General features: G+C 28.3%; 3 protein-coding genes across 4 annotated transcripts; 1 reads left to right on the top strand and 2 right to left on the bottom strand.

The window, feature by feature from the left end:
- Positions 1-32: 32 nt before the first annotated feature.
- LOC127239228 (uncharacterized) lies at positions 33-3,806 on the bottom strand. Its single transcript, XM_051257284.1, has 6 exons — positions 3,573-3,806; positions 2,279-2,478; positions 1,105-1,245; positions 918-998; positions 363-490; positions 33-240 (listed from the first exon to the last, which is right to left on the bottom strand). The coding sequence occupies exons 1-6, from the start codon at positions 3,796-3,798 to the stop codon at positions 195-197; spliced, it is 822 nt and encodes a 273-aa protein (XP_051113241.1). The 5' UTR covers positions 3,799-3,806; the 3' UTR covers positions 33-194.
- Positions 3,797-10,414, bottom strand: LOC127239227 (DExH-box ATP-dependent RNA helicase DExH18, mitochondrial). Of its 2 annotated transcripts, none has more exons than XM_051257283.1 (4): positions 7,866-10,414; positions 7,483-7,551; positions 6,537-6,645; positions 3,797-4,180 (listed from the first exon to the last, which is right to left on the bottom strand). In XM_051257283.1, the coding sequence occupies exons 1-2, from the start codon at positions 10,190-10,192 to the stop codon at positions 7,506-7,508; spliced, it is 2,373 nt and encodes a 790-aa protein (XP_051113240.1). In that variant the 5' UTR covers positions 10,193-10,414; the 3' UTR covers positions 3,797-4,180; positions 6,537-6,645; positions 7,483-7,505. The 2 variants fall into 2 exon arrangements, with proteins under 2 accessions (XP_051113240.1, XP_051113239.1); XM_051257282.1 differs by having other exon boundaries at positions 7,491-7,551.
- Positions 10,415-18,623: 8,209 nt separating this feature from the next.
- On the top strand, positions 18,624-19,465 carry LOC127239316 (chaperone protein dnaJ 20, chloroplastic-like). The gene has a single exon (XM_051257408.1). The coding sequence runs from the start codon at positions 18,694-18,696 to the stop codon at positions 19,249-19,251; it is 558 nt and encodes a 185-aa protein (XP_051113365.1). The 5' UTR covers positions 18,624-18,693; the 3' UTR covers positions 19,252-19,465.
- Positions 19,466-22,062: the final 2,597 nt, after the last annotated feature.

Raw genomic sequence — 22,062 nt, 5'->3', positions numbered from 1 at the left:
TTATTATTATTATTAAATTAGAACACAAGACAGAAGTGTAAAAGCTAAAATCAAGAAACCAGAAAATCCACAAATACAGAAACATGATTAGACAAAACAAATGTACATAACAAACAGTGGGTGAAATTTGAGAGTTTGTGTAGGTGTAGAATCACCCTAAACCTTTTGCTTGTTCTTCATCTTCATCTTCATCTTCAAACAGGCAAAGGAAGGCTCATTATAAGCTGTCCATTCATTACACTGTCGAAAAAATCATTAATGAATTAACAATAAACTCACAAATCATACATAATGAACAAGCACAAACAAAAGGAAATAATAATACATCAAATGAATGAATCTGATTTATTAAATTACATTACCTCTTGACATAATAGTAGCAGAAGTCAGCCAGGATGAATGTCTGGACAATTTCCGCAATGAGGACCGTCGGGAGCCAAAAGTAACCTGTCCCGACCAAGAACAAGTAACTTCCCCCCGACTCATATACCTGCCGTTGCATCGTATTCATTTCATTATTGTTAAGGACAGAGTGCTAATCAGCCGTAATAACATATAAACCAACAACAAATGAGCCGTAAATTCATAGTACAAGATGCACATTAACATAACATACTAAATTGAAGCAATTAGCATTTAATCACAATACAAATAACATACATTGTTATATTGTGCTATGTTGTATAGTCTGCTTATTATACTGAAATCACAATATATTATGCTACATAAAATCATATATAGTGCTTTCAAAATATGTGTTATATATTGTATTAACATTTATTGTGTAGGTTATATAGTGTGACGTGCTATATAATTGATTTATTGTGCTGAAATGAAGACTAATCAACACTAACATATCCGTCCCCGTACAAACACACACACACACATATATATATATATATTACTCGGACACTTACCCGAATGATCCAATGAGCACATCCGAGGAATCTTGCAACACCTAGTGCAAACACATAATGGGCTGTAAATGGTTCGATCATCTGACACCAAAAACTGAAGAGTTAAACCAAAAATTGTTGATATCAACAACCAATGGGTAAAGTTGTAAAGCTAACACATTTTTCTCCTTTCTTCTTTTTAATGAACCTTTGTGTTTTGCATCATCCGAAGTTGGGGCAATACGGAAACAGATTCTAAGTACACGCCAAAGGCCCAAAGCATTCGGCCAATACGCATGTGATGAGTGTAAGGGTGGATGAGCAACGCTAAAATCACACATGGTGCGGCCTGCCAAAACAAGGAACAAAGAAATAGGACAATTGTTTGCAATATACTTTTATTTTTTTTATCCATGAACCGTACATATTAGGGTTTAGTAAACTCATCGGAGTATTACACAGTCTCCCGCTGAAGGACACAACAACGATAATTCACCCAACAAACATTTGGAAATTACTAAAAAGTGTTTTAACTTTAAAATTCTTTTAGATGAGCTCCCGAAAAGAAATATGCAAAAGAGTAACCTAATCGATTCATAATTATTCAAACACACTTAATTCCAGGATTCTTTCAGGTGAGCTCCCGAATAAAATCCGTACACGAGTAACCTAATGAATTCATTTATTCTCCATCCAACTAAGGGGTATTACAAATTAAGATGGTAAATAAAAATACTTTTCATAGGTGAAGGCAATTTATATCAAACAACATGAGTTTTCAATAAGTTGAACTATAATGCACTTTTCATGTTTGAAATCAGCAATTATTATGACTCTTGAGATCGATCATTACTCGATAAAAGTTGAAAAGGTAGTTCGAGTTTGAGTTTTTATGTTCATTAGACAAGTAAACCTCCTTGTACCACCTAGGCTAAACAAACTATAAATAAGTAGATATGCCTTTTCGAACTTTTGCAATCGTTATTTTGCCATACATTTAAGAATTAAGACCTTTATAACACTTGATGAGAATCTTATTGGATCTTAGTATCCCATCGAGCTCACTTGCAAACTATACAAGCCAAGTTTTGTCTTCAAGCTTGGTTTGTGTAATTTATCATAATAACTTTTACTAAGATCGAACGAGACAAACGGGACAACGCCAAATTACAAATAAGTACCATTTGTATTACAACTCTACGCAAACCTTAATAGTTTTGGGCTGGATAGTAAATTTTGATGATTAGGTTTTATACTTCAATAAAAATTAAAATGTATATATTCATCTCCAAACATGTATACCTTTCTATCGTACAGTCCAACTTTTTAGCATAATCTATGACAAAAATAAAGCAAAATGAAGACAAGATAAAGAACTTTACCACATAGTGCAACGGCAGATTGTCCAACTCTTCAACATAAGTCGACCTCAACTTGATTCGCATCATGTATATGACCCACAAAGTTGACACGAGCGTCACAAAGTCGAGAAAAGTGTGAATGTCTCCCTCCATGAACAAACTACACATCAATCTCGCCGCCAGAAATATCGCAGTAAGTTCTTGACTTCTCAGTGAAAGGCCTAAAAACAAATAATAAGCAATACATTAGAAAAAATAGCAAAATCAAGAACAATGTTCTTTTACACTTCGGACTAGTGGTAGAAATTAGAAGAAATCCAACATGATCCAAAAACAATAGACGACAACCGTGTGTTCTACCATAGTACATAGAAGATGCTGGCTGTCCCAACAAAAATAAATTTTCTCATTCCTAACCCACATTTAAGATGAAAACCGTAGCTGCAGAGTTCTTACAGAAATGCAACAAATTTCTTGCAGGCATCACAACACATACAAAAAAGACAAATAACAACAATAATACCCAAAAACAATCAATTGAATCAGAGTAACTGCAATCAATCAGTAGCTTATTCAAAATTCATCATTTCTTGATCTATCTAAAGACAAAATCTTGCACTAATGCTTCTTAACTATAGGAAAATTCAAAGTAATTCTTACATAAATCTGTGGAGACTAACAATCAAACAGACATAATTTGAGCTTTAAACTTAATATTATCAAATATCAATCTCTTAAACTTCTGAAATAGCAATCTATCATTGTCATTACATATTGAACACATTTCCCTATTAAATATCTCAAAATAACCCTCGGTAACTTTTACTTATAAAGTAAATACTAATTTTTTATTAGTCTCCATGCCTAGCTATACACATATCGTTTCAATTCACAGACGAAGAATACATATATATATATATATATATATTCCCAAGAAAAAGGATGGCTGCCTAAATATTTTACCACTGTCAGCAGGTCAAAGGATCGTCAAAACAATCGAATCTTTGGAATAAACAAAACAAAACAAAGAACAAGGACTAATTCAGACCACTGATCGAATTGACCTTTCTGAATTTTGCATCACACATAGTAAAAAATTATGAGAAATCAAAATCCCCCTTTCTGTTGATTAGAAAAATTAGGGAAAATTAACAATTGGATAACCCACAGTATGAACAAGAAAACAACAGAAGATCATAAAACCCCAAACTTAAAACCAAATCAAACGCATACAGAAAATCTTCAACTCTTAAAAACATCAAATCCATCCAAAACACAGAAAATCGATCAATTGAAACAATCATATATATATTACCAGAGCAGGTTTTCTGAGTGCTGAGCTTGTAAATCAAGACCAGAATTCCTGTAAAGTGGATGGCCTCGGAGGCAACGAAGAAGTGATTGTGGTCGTGAATGAGGAGCTTGAGAGCCACCAGAGAGAAGAGCACGGCCGCCGCGGCCATGGCGGTCTTCACCTTCGTCGATTGCCGCCGGACCCAAGCGAACACCTTGTTCAGCGGGGCGTTCCTCTTCTTCCCCATATTCCGTTCCCTTCAATTGATTTTTTTTTTTTAGGGTTTGAAGGAAATTTGGGGATTAATTTGCGCACGCAGCAGCGAGGATTTGGCGACACGAAGAGGGCATGCACTGCCGCTGCTGCAGTCAATGAATGGAAATGGGGCACCGTTTCCGTTATGCCATCAAAACGACGTCGTAACGAAGAATTCAATGCGCGGTTAGGCCGATGGATGGATTTCTGGAATTCGACATGGGATTTTGGTAATCTGTCTGAGTGTGACTGACGGGCTTCGCTGTGGGCTACTGCTGGATGTATGGAGGCCGTTGATTGAATGGAATGAACGGTGTTGATTTGTCTGGTGCTAGAGTCCCTGGAGCTTCTGAGAGAGTTTACCGTCCTTTTGACTGCATTGATGAAGCAGCTAATTTTACAGTCAACCAATTGAAGGATTTGGAATGTAGTTGTAAGTATCAATATTTTGGGATTTTTAGTTTTGAAATATAAAGTATTGTATTTAAAATATAATATATATTATTTTAAATTAAATATTTTTTAACTTTTTATAAGAGTATTTAAAGTTTTTCTTTATTTTTTTATTTTTATATAAAATATTTTGTTATTATTATTATTATTATTTTTGAAAAATCACAACTTAAAAATAATGTTGAAAAATTCAGCGAATGTATTTATTTTAATATTATTTTAATTTGATATTTTATAAGGTATAATATATTTTATTAAAAATGGTGGATAATGAATAATATTAATTTGAATTTAAAATTGTGAAAAATAAAACTTCAAAATTACAAAAAATTTATTATTTTCTTTTTTAAGTTGTTATAAAAGAATAATTTTGTTTTCTTTTTAAATAAAAATTTATTACACTTTCATATTTTTATAGAAGAAAAGAGATGATAATTATTACTAATTTTTATTAAAATTTATGTCCAATCAAATGACATATAATTAATTTGCAACTAAGGGATTGATGAATAGGGTATCTGTTTATACATACATTGGTCGATAATAAATTTTTAAATAAATACTAATGGAGTTTTAGTTTTGTGAAATAATTTAAAGATATTTTATTTTTTTAGTTAAATATAGAAATATAATATAAAAGTAATGAATACATATAATATATTAATATTTTTAAAAGAATATGTATTTATAGGGTAAAAGAACACCCTAAATTAAATTGTTTCAGTAAAACATTACGGGCTTGTTTAATGTTATGATTTAAAGAATTTTTTATGTAAAATATAAAAAATAATGTTGGTAATAAAAAATAAAAAAAATTACTACTTTATATTGAGTATTGACTTTTATACGAAGATAAACTAATATATATTAGAATCTAGTAAAAAAAATGTGACTAACGGATTTCTTTCTTTTGCGAAATAGTTTAAATTTTTTTTTAAATTTAAAATATAAAAAATTATGTACACAATATAAAAATAACAAAAATATAATATATTATAAAATACGAATTCAATTTTTGACAAAACAAACAAACCATATTTTTATGTTTTTTAATATTCCCAATATTTTCTAAAATATTTTATTACACAACAATCATTTTTAGATTTGACTCTATTTATTTTTTAAAAAATATCAGATTAAATATAATAAAAAATAATATACAAAAATAAATCATATTAAAAAAAAAAAAAAACAATTTGCCAAACAAATTATTAATAGTGTAAAATTTACATTTATTAAATAAAAAAATCATAAAATATAAAATATTTTATTAGCACACAAAAAAATATAATTAAAAATGTACATATTGTTAGTGCACGTGGCAGATAGTACAGTTACGGGATAGCCCACCAACTAAAACCACCATAAACCTAATAATGAATAAATATTTGTTAAAAAAAAATGTCATTTTCACAAAGAGTGATACATACATTTTAAAAATTCAATTAGATAAAAATTTTGATATGATATTAAATATATTTATATATATATACTCTCTTTCTTATAAATAAATAAATAAAAGTTTTGTTTTATTTTTTCTTTAAGAAAATCACACGATTTTTTAATTATTTTTACATGAACTAAATAATATTTCATCCATCCTTATTCAAAATAGTCTTTTTTACACTCAAATAAAATTTTTCCTTTTTTTTAGTAAATATAAATATACACTAATATTAAAATATCTTGAATTTTTATTTAAACTACTAATATATTATTAAATATACAATTACATGACAATAATATCAAAACATACACACTTTTACTAAATATTAATTTCGTTTGGACCAAAACCAAACAATCATGTATAATCCTTATTAGTATTATTGCTTTTAATATTCTTTTAACTATTTAATCTATACAAATAGCCAGGAAAAAACTTATTCTACAAAAATACAATTACAAAACTATTAGGAAATGAAAAATACTAATATTAACTACATAATTAATTAATTAAATGAAGAAATTATGAAGGCAAACCTATTGTTGAAACCTAAGCTATTCTAAAATGCCATAACTCTATGGGTGCAAAAATCAAAATAAATAGGTCCGCCAAACTATTGAAGAATGAATGCCATAGAAATTAATTAAGGCCAAGGCTACCCTCCTATGGCCTACACTAGTTTCTATTATTTTTAATTATTTTTTTGTATTATATTTTTTACCATTCAATCTCTCGATTTTCCTTAAAACCTATTCGGAATTAAAACAATGCAAATTAAACACATATGATTTACCTTACTTCTGCATATTAAAGAGCACAATTCAAAAACTTACATTACTATCAGCTGAATTTTACGACACCTTGCAAAAACTCCGACCGGATCAGTTGTGCCGAGGAGAAATGCTTTCTAGAAATCGAGCAAGATAATTCTCCCGGCAACCCCTGTCAACAATTACATTGTCCCTTTTAGCTGATCAAACAAGGCAATAACTTAAATCGCTGAGTCGTGCAGATTCAATTAAGTCAACAAGTGCATGAAAAAGTTGTATCATCTATAAAAAGAGCAAACATGTTTTAATGGAAATGTAATGTATATTCACGAGAATGCAAGAACACAATCGACACTTCTTACATTTACTTACGGCAATGACACGATGAAAAGAGCGCCGGTATGAAAAAATATTACCCAATCCTACATCCACATAAAATGTTTACACTTTTCATTTTTGTCTGATCAAACATAAGGTTTACATTTATCTTTTCTAGCAAGTTTGACCACACTATACATTATATATAGGAAAATTGATCAGAATTCCCCTGTGGCTTCAAAACTCAATACTTTAAAAATTGAGTGATGCTCTCTTATACTTTCAAAAATATTGAATGAAACTCTCCATCATGCAAAAAAATATAGATCGGAAATCATCTTCATATCATATAAAAACTGTAAAAAGGGGTTTCATTAACGTTTTTTAAAATACAGAGGTTTTACGCTGAGTTTCGAAATCACAGTGGAATATGAGCAACTCTGCCTTATAGATATGCTCAAACTTACACTTACTAGTTACTACATCATATTAAAACACAAGGACAAAAAAGTCGGTAGTACTATTCAATAAAAGTCTAACAACTACAAGTATATAATAAAAGTCGACAATTCAAACACACAAAATACTATTTCCTATAATATCTTCACAATTTTCCATAACTAACAACAAAAACACTTAAAAAGTATAAACACTAAACAAACAAGCCCCAAATCAAGGAACAGGTTCGTACTTCATTACCTTCAGCGCAAGATCTTATGCAGCTATGTTCCCGGGAAGCCCTGCGTGCTCTTGCCTTTTTCTGCATAATAAGATCAGTCGAAGCTGTGAGTAAGTTTAGCATTCCAACAGACGACTAATCATTTTTCAACACAAATGGGGCTTTTTTATCGAAAAAATGACCAAATTATTCAACTTGGCATGTTTTATGAACCATGATAAATTTCCCAGCTCGGTTTGTGGCTTCACCTCTCGAACCAGTTAGTGCCAATCACACAACTAAATCAACGTAAAGAAACAAAATCTATAGACCATAGCATCCTTCTCCCGATAATCTTAAGAAACTCCATGGAATTTGAACATCATCTGCAACAGCATTAATGCATAGCAACTCACTTTTGGCGAGATTTAATCAACGACATTGGCCTTTCATAATCGCCGCTCTTTTCTTGAAGCTTCGAGTTTTCTTCATCTGTCCTCTCTTGAAGCTTAAACTTTTCTTCCTTTCCAACATTTTCCTTTTCCTTAGGCTTCAATTTCCCCACATGTCTCGACTCCGGCTTCCAGTTCGCCTTGATGAGAGATTCACCCAACAATTCTGCAAGCCCCACGGCCATAAGCTCAGCCTTCCTAACATACGGAAATCTTTCATCTTCAAAATGATTCGACAACCACATGTACATCGACACCACTTGGTGTTTACTCTCAAGATCCAAAAGCTCGGAATCATTACTAGCAGCTCCTTTCGGCATTCCCATAGCTATATTGACAGGAAGTTTCAGAGAATACGTGGAAGCAAATTTCATAAGATGGTACATTGCTTTCGGATCCCTGACGTTGACAGGAGCGAAGCAAAACTTGAAACGGTCTTCTAAAGATAATCCCGGAACCCTATCCAACATATTAGCGATTTTTCTTATGTGCTGATGCTGACACAGGAAAAAAGATCCATCAAGCCGGCAATTCTCGCTAAATTTCTCAAGAAGTTGAGAGAATTTCAAATCAGAAAATTGCCCTGCAAATAACTCAACTTGCTCGAAGACAGGCCATAGCCCGACTCTCTTAACTTCCTCAAAAGGCTTTTTTAGGCACTCGATCAAATAATCTAAATCCTCTTGGTTTAGGGTAGTCGTAAGACCATCCGGGTACAGACTTCCTCTTCTTCCCGCTCTTCCAGCAATCTGTTTCACTTGAGATGCCGGCACTTGAACCATTTTATCTCCATTGTACTTGGAAAGGCTATAGAACACAACTCTTCGAATATTCAAATTCAGGCCCATTCCTACAGCATCGCTGGCAATCAGGACATCGAACTCGTTGCCTTGATCGTTGAACAGAGAGGCCTGCTGACGACGAGTCTCAGGTGGCAAGGCGCCATATATGACACAACATCGATGTTTTGTAAACTTCTCAATCAACAACTTAGCCTCGAATATTTCTCGCCTAGAAAACGCCACGATACAGTCTCCTGACCTCACATTTTTCAGATCTCCTAGGAGTGTCTTCGCCTCGACCACAAGAGGTTTGAACCTGCCGTAATGATGCTCCACGAGTTCATCGCCAGTATCCGAACAGATCTTCCTAACTACATTCAAAACACTCGGATCCCCACATAAATGTATCTCATCAGCCTTCAGTCCAAGCAATGCTTTAGTCCATCCATAGCCGCGATACGGGTCAGCCATCATTTGAATTTCATCGATTACAGCTACATCATATAACTCGTCCGTTGATGCCATTTCAACAGTACAGGCAATGTGGTTTGCAAAAGGAAACACCTTCTTCTCCTGCCCTGTAACGAGACTGCAATAAACCCCTAATGCATTCACCTTATCGAAAACCTCCATTGCTAACAATCTAAGAGGGCTACAGTACACGCCTTTCTTCGCCTCCATAAACCTCTGCAGCGCATTATACGTCTTCCCACTGTTCGTCGGGCCACAATGATAAACAATCTTCCTTTTCATCGCCCTAGCAAAGGGGTACCATGTATGTGGCTTAGTCATGTCGGCCGAATCCACAGAATTCCTAAACCTCTTTATTTCATCAGGGAACTCTTCCATACAAAACTCCACGAAAATTGGGAACAAAAACTTGTCTGCCTGATCACCGGCGCTGAGGGATACAAGATGCTTAACTAAATCAGCCTTACTCTTCTTCATGAAAAAATTTCCAAACTTTCGAGCTGCAGTTGGGAAGAAGGAGGCACCAATATACACTGCTAGAGCCTGGTCGGAAGCCCAGGCGGATTCTGCAAAACACCTAAAAATTTCAGTCAAAGTATCCCAATCACTGCGGGATTGTCTGTCGCCTTCAAGAGTATCTTTAAGCCCATTATATATTTCCACGGGATCCTTTTCTGTAATTTCTTCGGAAAATCCTGTTCTCTTTTCTCCTGTTTCTACATAATCAGTTTCAGAAACGAGAACCTTTTCTTCTTCTACAGATTGGTCACATTGAGATTCAAGTAAATTAGCTTTCGTCGAATCTAAAGAAGGTTTTTCAGGAAGTGTGCAAAAGTAATGTTTATGAAAATCAGTAAAAATGCCGAATTTCGTCGATTGGGTAAATTGCGCTACTGGCAACCGTAACTGGTTAGGGATTTGAGGTTCCGTCGAAGAGATTCGATGTAGGCTACGCGAAAATAAACATCTAACCTTAAAAGGATTACTGGTTTTGCAGGAATACAAGTAAAGCAACCGTTTTGCCGACCCTCTTGCCATGGACAGCTGCAACACGAACAGAAAATTCTCGAAGCACTAATAGCTAGCGACGGCGCAGGCGGCTTCAAGGAGGAGGAGAGAGCTGAGTACAGCGATTCGATCGTGAATCTGAAAGAGATGAAATCACCAGAAATGGCGACGAAGGAGTTCCTAAACGGTGATGCTTTTCAGTGTGCTAAAACCCTAAACCTTTGGGAGTTTGGGATTTGGGGACTAACTCCAACGCGCATGGATTGAAAATTAAACACATACGTAAATAAATACTAGTAAATCTTTTTTCTTTTTTTTTTTCTAAATTGAATGTTTTTTTTTTTTTTTTTTAACATTTTCGTTTGTACATTTCCATTATAATAAAACTATCAGAATATTTTATGAACCATATCGATAATTAGTAGATAATTAATAATGTACGAAGATAACTACTTATGTTAATTAAAATAAAAAAAAATTAAAAAATTTAAAATGAGATTAAAGTATATAATTATTTTCCAAAAAATGAATGTGAGACGGATAGAAACTGCAACGTGGACATGGTACGTGAGAGGGAAAGAGTATTATATATTGAAGTTATGCAGAGGTGTGTTTATTTTGTATTTTAGTTTGAAGTGTATTTTTTTTATAGTATCTATAAAAAAATGTTTCAGGTAATATGAAAATAATAGTTTATGTTAAATTATTAAAATTATTGAATGGATGAAGTAAATATTATATATTTTGTATAAATATATGCTGTACTTTTTATAATATTACCCGGGAAGCATGCCAAAAAATTTTTATTGGAAGAACACCCAAACTATCATAATTTCTCTACTCATTTGATATACAAATTGTTGGGGACTCCCGTTTGCGGGATATGTAACTAATGTCTTAGTTTTCCTAACAAGTTTGAGCTTTTAGGTGAGAAGGTCATTAGCATCCGACATGGTATCCGTCCGTCCCCATTTGTGGCATATGCATGTGCAAGTTTTGCAGACCGTCATTAGCATCCGACACAAATTTCATATTCACAATTCAGTAATTTAAATCTAATTATTGATAAAACTATGGAAGAGCAATATAGATTAACTATATATATACCTTTTTGCACATTATAAACAGTATTTACATGGTTCGTAGCAAATGCTAAATAATAGCAAAGACAATCTCGTCAATTTTATAATCATAATTTAATTTAAATTAAAGAGAGGTGTAATATAAGAAAATAAAAATAAAAACAAATAAAATAGCTATTTATTTATTTATTTTTTGTAATCTATATTAATAGAGGAGGATAACAAAATTGGATGGGCTTAAAAAAAAGGCCCAAAAGTAAAAAAAATAAATTAAATAATACAAATCCAATCCAGCAGCCTGAATCTGACACCAGCGTCGAAGGCCCACTGGATGAAGCAATCATCATTTTCAAATTAAATTAATCATATATTTGAAAAAAAAAAAAATGTTCAAATTCAAATATTTCAATTTGAATTGCATATTTATCAAATAGATCGAATTCACGTTCAACACAAATGAGTGAATTCAAAATCAACTGGTAAATTAAAAATCGATCACCCAAAATAAATAAACTAATTTTGTCCCGTAAGGAATGAACTACTGGTGCAGAGGTTGAATTAACAGATATTAGGTTGGCCCAATAAACTCAAAAGTAGAACAGTAAAAAAAAATGAATTAAGCCAATCAAATTAGTTAAGTGAAGCTTATTGACTCAGGAGCCAACTAAATATAAAAATCACTTTGACTTCGACATCGTTGTATTATTCATTCCAATCTATCGTCGTTTTTTTTTTTTTTTTAACATGTGCCTCTTATCATTAAAAATCATGTCCGATTTCACGGACGAATGAAGTATTAAATATATTTTATTGAAGTATAGACATATATATATAATTCAAGATAATAGAAGAAAAATAATAAAAACAGACTATTTATGTTATGGTACGAATTCAAGTTCAACATGAAAATTTTGAAAAAAATTTAATACCTTATACGAGGCATTTTTTGAGGAAGTTAAAAAACAAATATGTGTGAGCTTGGTTTGAAACGAACTATATCATATTAATATTAATTAGCTCAGTCGCAAAAATAAATAATAATAATAATAATTGAAATACAGTTGTATTCACTCAATATATTTTTTACACGTTTCTCAATTAATATTACTAATATATATGTAGGAACAAAATATATAATATATATTCTACATAGTCACAAAATTAATAATTTAATAAAAATATATATTATACTTAATTACCAATACATTTTTTAATACTTGACATAAAAAATACTTCAAATTAAAAATACAAATCAAACTTTAAGTAAATAAACTCTAAAATGATTTTAGGTCATTTGGTAATAAACTAGTTGTTTGATGCAAATTAGTGTTTAACGTGAAACTTTTCAAAGAAAACTACGAAATTACATTAATATAAAAAATAAAAAAAGGTGAATAAATAAATAAAAATGAACAAACACAAAAAAATAGAATTTTGAATCTAAAATAAAAATATGAACTTTTTCTTTCTTTTCTTTTTAATTTTTTAAAAAAAAAAACTTCCATATTTCATTTTTCTTTCACTTTTGACTCTTTCTATTCAAAATAAATTTATACAACTGTTGGAGCCGACAAATTATGGTTCGCTTTATATAGACAATTTTTTTTAAAAAAATAATATTCATCAATAGTAATTTTTTAATAAAAAATATCAATTAAATATATATATCACAAAATATTATATTAATTACTAATTTTTTTATTAATTTTTTTTTTTTTTCAAAACTCTAAATAATTTTATGTAAATAGAATAAATAATACGTAATTAAAATCTAGCAAACGACTTTTGAGAAGTGTTGACATTGGAACTTTATTTTAATCAATAATTATTGAATGTGTAAAACTGTCTTTATGATACATCGATTGGGTGATGGACAGTAATAATAATTTCTTAATTTAATTTAATTTGATTTAATAAGAACTGACAACAGCAAATCTGACTTACGTACATCAAATAATTTAACTTCCCTTGATCCAATCCAAAGAGCTCGATTAATAAACAATATAATAGTAATAATAATAATAATAATAATAATAATAATAATAATAATAATGTGCAAAAATTTATATTTAGAGGTAGCACTTTCATTCTAAGTTTTTTTTTTTTGACGACTAAGGAATCTGTCGCCGCTACCCGAAAGTGCGTATTGGGTAAACCTCCGACCGAACCTAATATCCTGCAAATTAAATCCAACAAAAAATTCACACTAAACGAACCATGTGTGGCAGATATAGTAAAAAATGATGGAGGAGAATTCAAATAAAATAGGAGTATTTAAGACTGTGTTTGTTTGAAGTTTTTTAAAGGGTTATTTTTACTATTAATAATATTTTTTTCAAAAAATATTAATTTTTTATTTTTTATTATTTTAAAAGTTATTTGGTATTATATAATATCCATATTTATTTATATTGTATCAAACAAAAAATACAAACACCAAAATAAGGAACTGAGGAGTATAATATTTTATAAGCTTATGTTAAAATACATAAAAACGATGATTTGCCAATCCCAACGCTGGTGAGTCCATGTGGAAGTTTTACTTTATTGTTAAAATACATATAATAATAATAATAATAATAATAATAATAAAAGAAATTATACATATGTACATTGCAAAATGATCTAATTAAAGAAAATTGAAAATTCTACAAAATTTTGGTTTGATTCTGGGACGTCAATGAGGCGGATTAGTCCCGGATTTGCTCTTGATGGGCGAGTTTAGATCCAACATTATGTTTCAGAGTAGATTGTAAATTTTAAGTTTTAAGTTCGGTCCGATTTAAAGTGGATCACGGGTTTTTATTGAAAACCCACTCCACTCCATATCGGATTTGGACTCGAATATTTTAATAATTATTATAATTTATATATACTTAAATAATATAAATTATACTATTTATTTATTTTAAAAATTTTAAATATAAAATAGAACTTTAATTCATATCAAATTTAATTTTAAGTTTATTTATTCTTCAATTTTCTTTACAATCAAAACTACTGTCGCATCGCAATCAATGTCATTACTATAAACCACCACCAACATTTGATTTTTCTTATTTTTAGAAGCATATATATATATATATTTATTGTGCTTTAACGTTTACTTTTTATATTTAATTATTAAAATGAAGTATTTTTTATTTAAAAAAAATAAAATAAATTTGTCGAATTGGCTCGGAGCCCAAATAACTTTGTGGTGCGAGATAAATTTGTAATCATGAGATTATGAATTTAATAATTTGACACTTTCGAATCTTATCCATAAGTTCTGAGTAAAAAACTCTATTTTAATAAAAATATTATTTAAATCAAAATACAAACTAAACGTAATATGTGTTGTTTATAAATATAGTGTGCTAAATATCTATGTGTTGACATTAGCTGTGTATTTGTTTAGAGGTTTTTGTTTTTGTTTTATAATTTTTTTCACAGTTTACACTTTTTTCTTGAAAATAATCAAATTAAATTATTATGATTTTATTTTTTATATTATAATTATCTGCCATTTATTTTCTATCAAACAATTATTCACATTTAAAATTTAAAGCTAAAAAAAAAACATTACTTTCTATTATTTGTAGACAAATTGTCTATTTTCAGTAAACAGTTGTAGTATTAATTACTCTCTCCGTCCCGGATAATTTGACTGCATTACCGTAGACACGAGAATTTAAAAATAGTATAATTAATAAATAATTAAAAATATATTAGTGAAAATAATTATCGTATAATAAAAATAATTATATATTAAGATTAAGATAATTGATTAGTATAATTAAAATTAAAAAAATTAAAAATTAAATTTTTAAAAATAAAATTAAAGTGTATAATTGTGACAAAATAAGTAAGACGGACGAAAATGAAAAGGTAGACATGAGAAGTGGGACGGGGGGAGTATTATTTATCAAATATATTTTTACATTTTGAAGTATTATTTAAATGATATAAATATCTATGTATAATTTTGATTTAATAAAAGTTGACTTGAATATACAAAAACTTTTAACATCATAAATTACACTTTAATCAAAGTCAACATATTTATTAATATTACTATTAATCTATCTCTAAAGATTCTTTCTATTATTATTATTATCATTCATTTGTGTGCTTTATTGCACTAAAAATTAGAAATGGTTGAAAAAGTAAAATTTCGATATAACATAAATATTTGTATAATATATACTCTCTCCGTCAAACTAATAAATATATACTTATTTTTAGCGTAAAATTTAAGAAATAATTGTATTTTAGTAGTATAAAGTAATTAAAAATAGTACAAATATAATCTTATATTTATTTTTTGGCGTAAAAATAACGATATGATAGTAAAATATGAAGTATTTGTGGAAAAAATAAAATATATTTAAATAATTACTTTGTAATTAGACAATAAAAAATAAAAATACATCTACTTTGTGAATAGACGAATGTAATATATTTTTAGGAAAAAATAGTTATATATGGAGAAAATAAAATTAGTGGTCACATTATTGACATTACAAAACTAATATATATATATTTTTAAGATTATAATATTTTCACATCCACATAGAGTGACACTTTTGAAAACCACCGTTATATAAAATAAAAAATAAAAATAAAATTAAAAAATGTAACACTTGCTCATTGTTTATTTAGGATTTGGCTTTGTATGAGTTTTTCTATTTGTTTTAATTAGAGTTTAGATGCAATGTTTTTAAGAGAAGAATTTGTCTCTTCTTATATAAAAAAATTGTGACATATGTATATTAATAATATATACATTTTTTATTCCAACTCAACTTAACTCAATTCAATGTATTTTTTTATTTTTCTATAATAAATTTTTAAAAAAATATTATTTAGATATCAACTAATATTTTACTAATATTTTTGTAAAAATTAGAGTTATTTTTATATTTAGATATCATTACCTTTATTATAATTGAAATAAATATTTTTGTAAAAATTAGAGTTATTTTATATTTAGATATCATTATTTTTGTAAAAGTGTTTTTATTTTTAGATAAATGTAATTTATGTTAAATATATAAAGAATCGTATCGATAATATAAAAAATAATATTTTATATCGAATTATTAATTTGTTTTTTAGATGAATAAAATATATATAATATGTACTATTTACATTGATATATATTATATAATTTTATTTAGTAGTCCTTATAGAAAATTGTGTCATCCAAAAAGAACTGTGTCATCCAAAAATAAATTTGATAAACAAACTCTGTATATGTCTGTCACGATTAATTTCAATATAAGATACAAATTAATAGTTCTCTAGTATCTTAAAGTGTGCATTTTTTTAGTCTTCTAAAAATACTATCATTTTATTTTTTAATAAAAAATTATACAATTTTATATATTACTATAAAAAAAAAGGAAAAAATTGAGTAAAAAATTAAAAGACGGAAGGAGTAAGTAATACTTACATATAATAATAGTTTGTAAAATACATAACTAATTTTAACAAGACGTATGTTAACATAGTATAAATATATAATACTATTTTTGTTCGGACTCAATGTATAATTTTTATCATTTTTGTTCGTTTAACAAGTATCAAATTTTAATATAAGTAAAATTAATCATATTTAAATTCATAATATCTTTTATATATATATATATATATACTTCCTTCCTCTCATTGAAAGTTTGTTATTTTCTATTTTCGTCTATCTCAAAACAAAGTTATCATTCTCTAATGTAGTAATTGTACTACCTGGCTAACATAATAAATAACCTTTCAATTTATACTATATTACACAATACTAATATAAGTATTTTTGTCTTTTTTTATTATAATTCAATATAATACTAATAGTAAAACATCTACCTGCAAAAATGTAAACGATAACTTTTTTACGGAACGGAGGAAGTATATTTTTTTAAATTAAAAATATCAAAACTATCTTACATATATCATCTCACCAATAAAATAGTATTATCTATTGATATACTTTTAAAAAAAATGATTAATTAAATTGAGATGGAAGTATATAATAATAATAAGATTGATTTAATTAGCATGTAGAGTAAGTAAGTAGCAGTGTTTGGTGTAAGGCGCATGATTATTTATTATAAGTATTTTTTTAATATTTCTTCCCAAACTGGCAAAACTTTAACCAAAGCCATTAGATTGAAATCAGATTCTTTTGGTGTTTTTAACTAATAGTAAATTATTATTAATTAAGAAGCAAAGCATTCAAAAATAATGGGATTCGTGCGGGACCTTCTGGGAAATTGTGGAATCTAATCTAATTATGTTATTTTATTGGAAAGTGACAAGGCCCTATTATTATTATTATTTCAAAATGTTCGAATACTTTGAACTTTTAAATATTGAAAAATAAATAATATTATTATAAACTAAATAATATAATATTTTCTGATTTAAAACATTGTACAACAGCACTATTATTTTGCCCTGTTGTCCCCATTATGAGCAAACAACTCTTTTTTTTAAAAAAAAAACATATAAATAAATAAATATATAAATGAAAACAGCGGCTGGGCTCACTGCATTCTGAAATGGCTGTCCGTACGCCCACAACATGCACAGACATAACTTAAGTGGGTTTGTTTCTCGGTTTTGATTTTTTTTCATTTTTAATTTGGATAGAAATAATTTGGAATTTAATAATTGTTGATTTAATATAAATATAAATTAATATGATATTTTAAATATAAAATTAAATTTTAGTATTTCTTTTCTCTTAATAAAAAATAAATATTTAAAATTTTGTAATATATTAAAAAATAATAATATTTTATCAAGTTTTGATATGTTTAAACAACAGAGATAGTAGATTGTTTGGTTTTGAACCTCAAGCAAAAAATAATATTATTTATTATTAATAAAAATATATTATTTCTTTTATAAAATATAAAATTAAAATACTATAATTTTTTTTACCAGCCACATGACATAATACATGAAACTAACATTTTATATTTAATTTATGATTTTTGTAAATACATATTATATTTTTTAAATAATACTCCATCCATCACACATCAAATGATTTATTTGGTTAGAAAAATGTTATTTTAAATAAAATAAATTAGTAAATTTTATATAAATAGTATTGTTAACGTCTTAAATATTCTTAACACTATATCTTAATAATATATATAATATAAACATCATTTTATAAATAACAAAATTTGTATAAAAAAATATATATATTTATCATGAGCTTAAACTGTATTAATGAGTAATTATAATAATAAAAAATTAGTTGGGCCAACACGTTAGAAAACTTAACCATACGCTCTCACTACACTGCACTTCCTAGTAATTGCCACGTCACCAAAACGACATCGTTTTCGCCACTCCCAAATCCATAACCCACCTATAAATAACCCCAAATTTCATTCAATCATAATCCTCGTTCGTCCAAAACAAAATCAAGATTTCAATTCTTACAAATTTGCAGCAGATATGATCATCTACTGTTGCCCTAATTCCCAATTCTGCCCAAACCCTAAAACCCTTTCCCTCGCAAACAATAAACCCAAATTTCCCACCAAAAACCGGCCGGTCCGTGTCCAGGCCCGGTTCGCCCCGGAAATACAGTCGCAGCAGTCACTGTACGAACTGCTGGGAATCGCAGAGAAGGGAAGTACATTTTCCGACATAAAAAAAGCGTACAGAAGTATGGCTAGAAAGCATCACCCGGACGTTTCTCCACCGGACCGGGTCGACGAGTACACCGGCCGGTTTATTCTCCTGAACCGGGCCTACGAGACGCTGTCCGATCCGGACTCTAGGGCTTCGTACGATAGAGCTCTAGCCAATGGGATTCCTTATTCTTACTCTTCTTCAAATCTTCGAACTACGAATTCAACACGGCCGTGTTGCCATGAAAATATGGAGTGGAAAATGCGGTGGCAGTCGCAGCTGGATGAGCTACGGCGGCGGAAATCGGACGGCGGTAATTGTTGCAGTTGGGGATCCCGGATGCGAGCGAAGTGGTCCCGGGACTCCGGGTCCAGATGAAGATTGGATGTGTCTGGACATGACAGGCGGGATTTAGTAACAGTGTCGAGTCACCGACATGGAATCAGACAGACTGAGTAAAGCATATATAAATGTGTAATGTCAAATGTATACAGAATGGGGAAGATTAAAAAAACAAAAAAAAAGGAAAAGTTTCTAGATGCTGACTTTATTTTATTTGTTTATTTAATGAAATAATTTTACTGTTTTACTACTTTTGTTTCACATTTGGTGTCTTGATCACTGTAGATACGATAATTTAGAATAAATATAATTAATAGATAATTAATAATATATTAGTAAAAATAATAAATATATAATATAAATTATTATAAATTAATATTAAAATAATTAATTAATTTAATTTAAATTAAAAAAATTAAATTAGAAAATTTAAAATAAGATTAAAATAGATAATCATTTTTTAAAAAAAGAAAAAGTAACATGAGATACAAGACGGACAAAACAGCAATATGGAGATAGTAAATGAGATTGAGAGAGAAAAAGTTGCACAATTAGCTAGATGATAGTGGAATACATACCCTATTGAAGAAATTGTTTTGTTTACAAATCTTAAAATAATAAAAAAATTAAATATTTAATGGTCTATTCGTCCACATTTAAAGTACATATTTATTATTTTTTTATATTTCATTTAAAAATAGTATTAGTTTTTTATATATAAATTATAAATGTATTATTACAAATACAATTAATTTATACTTAAAGTACAAAAGACATAAATTTCATACTAATACTTCTACTAGTTAATAAAAAATTGTTCATTTAATTCGTTTTATATTTATTTTTTGCGTCATTGTATTCCACATTAAAAATATTCCTATATTTTTATATAAATATTATTTTATTAATATTATAAGATACCAATGAAAGTATTTTTGCAATTTTTTTTTTAATTTATACTACGTTTAATATAATTATTAATATTAAAAAATTAACTTGTAAAAATAAATGAGACCCTTACCGGGGACGAATGTAATATTATTTTTTAATTTATTAATTAAAAAACCCACAACTTTAAATCGGGACAGAGGAGACAATATTTTTTTATTAATGAATAAATATACTGCAAAATAATTTTAACAAACTTGCCCATTGCACGTGAATTAACCCTACTTGTATTAAAATTTTGTTTAGATATTAATTGTATATCTATAACTTATAGTTTAATACCCTCCGTCCTACTTGAGAGGTGCGTTTTGAATTTTATAGTAAAGTAAAATAATAATAATAATATTTTATTATTTAGTGAAAGTATGTAAAATTTTTTTTATATTTTTATCATTTTGGTATTAGTGAAGATTATTTTTTCGATAACAAAAAATTAAATATATTTTTTCAAAAATATTAATATATATCATATCTTTATTATTTTTATATTTCATATACAATTTTTTCATATTCATAAAAAAAAAAATATACATTCAAAATTATTTGACAAAACAAACACACACCCAAAGTAAACAATTTTAATTTAGTTTCAAGTCACAAGCAAACACAAGTCTTCTATCATTTAATTCTTAAAAACTACACATAATACTCAACTTATATTTTTTCATTCAAAGTATTGTATCTAATACTAAGTATCATATTTACTTTAAATTATTAAACGTGTGTGTTTGTTGGGGGTTTGAATTTTGAGTTAACAGTAAAAATTTTGAATTTGAATAGTTGTATGATGTAATATAAATAGGTGTTGACGTGATGTTTTGAATATAAAATTAATTTTTAGTATAATATAAAAAATTAAAAATAAGTGTTTGATGTAATATTTTTGAGGGAAAAAAATAGGATGAGTAACTTATTTAAAATCCAATCCCCAAATAAACACACCCTAACATCACAAATCCTAATTAATCCCGGCTATGTTCACATAAACATAATTTCATTTTTTCTATTGTTTAATCATCAATTAAGATTCTTTAAAAAAATTAAATTGGCAGGCCAGATTAAATTTTTAAATGGGTTATTGTTCAATACGAAATCGACCTGTTTATTTAAACGGGTCAAAAGTCACGACACAAACCCAACTCTTTCAAACCCAATCAATCCGAAAATGGTTTGTTAACTCGTTCAATAATTTTCTAAACATCTTAGATGGCCGGACAAACTCAAACTCAAACTCAAACCCAACCTAACAAACACAAAATCAACATGTTTATCCATTAAATTTTTTATTTTATTTTATTTTATTTTTCTAAATTAAAATTTTTATAAGTCAAATAATAATAAATAATCAATCCAAAAGAAAGTTAAAAACCACAAAAATAAAAATAAAAATATAGCACTACACACTAAATAGTAAAAATTATTAAAAATATTATATTTAGATTCAACTCAATTGAATTTTTTATTTTTTTTAATGATTATACATATGTAATAAATGTATTAATCAATATTAATATATTATGTTGAAGCTTCTAAACCAACCTATTTATTACTGTATCGAGGATCTGTATATATAATCAGATTGAAATCATTGGCCTAAATCCAATTATTTCATATTGAAATCAATTTTGGCGTCACTTTTTGACAACTCTAATAATAATACACAATTTCATCTTATAAAACATACAGTAAAAACCACTATTCAAACCAATATAAAAATGCAAAATCACAAACTAAATACACTCCAAGATTCTAAACTAAGAAAGACAATTTCGATCTCCATCAAGCAGAGATTCTACAAACATAATCGAGTCTAAGAAGACACAACTGAATTGGCAACAATTGGAATGATCTAAAGTTTCATGATGAAACAAAAGAGGAAGAAGTTAATCAATCTAATAA

Source organism: Andrographis paniculata, unplaced genomic scaffold (genome assembly GCF_009805555.1).
Source record: "Andrographis paniculata isolate CXL003 unplaced genomic scaffold, ASM980555v1 Contig77END, whole genome shotgun sequence".
Lineage (NCBI taxonomy): Eukaryota > Viridiplantae > Streptophyta > Magnoliopsida > Lamiales > Acanthaceae > Andrographis > Andrographis paniculata.
The sequence above is the reverse complement of the archived record's forward strand: the minus strand, read 5'-3'. Positions and strand labels throughout refer to the sequence as shown.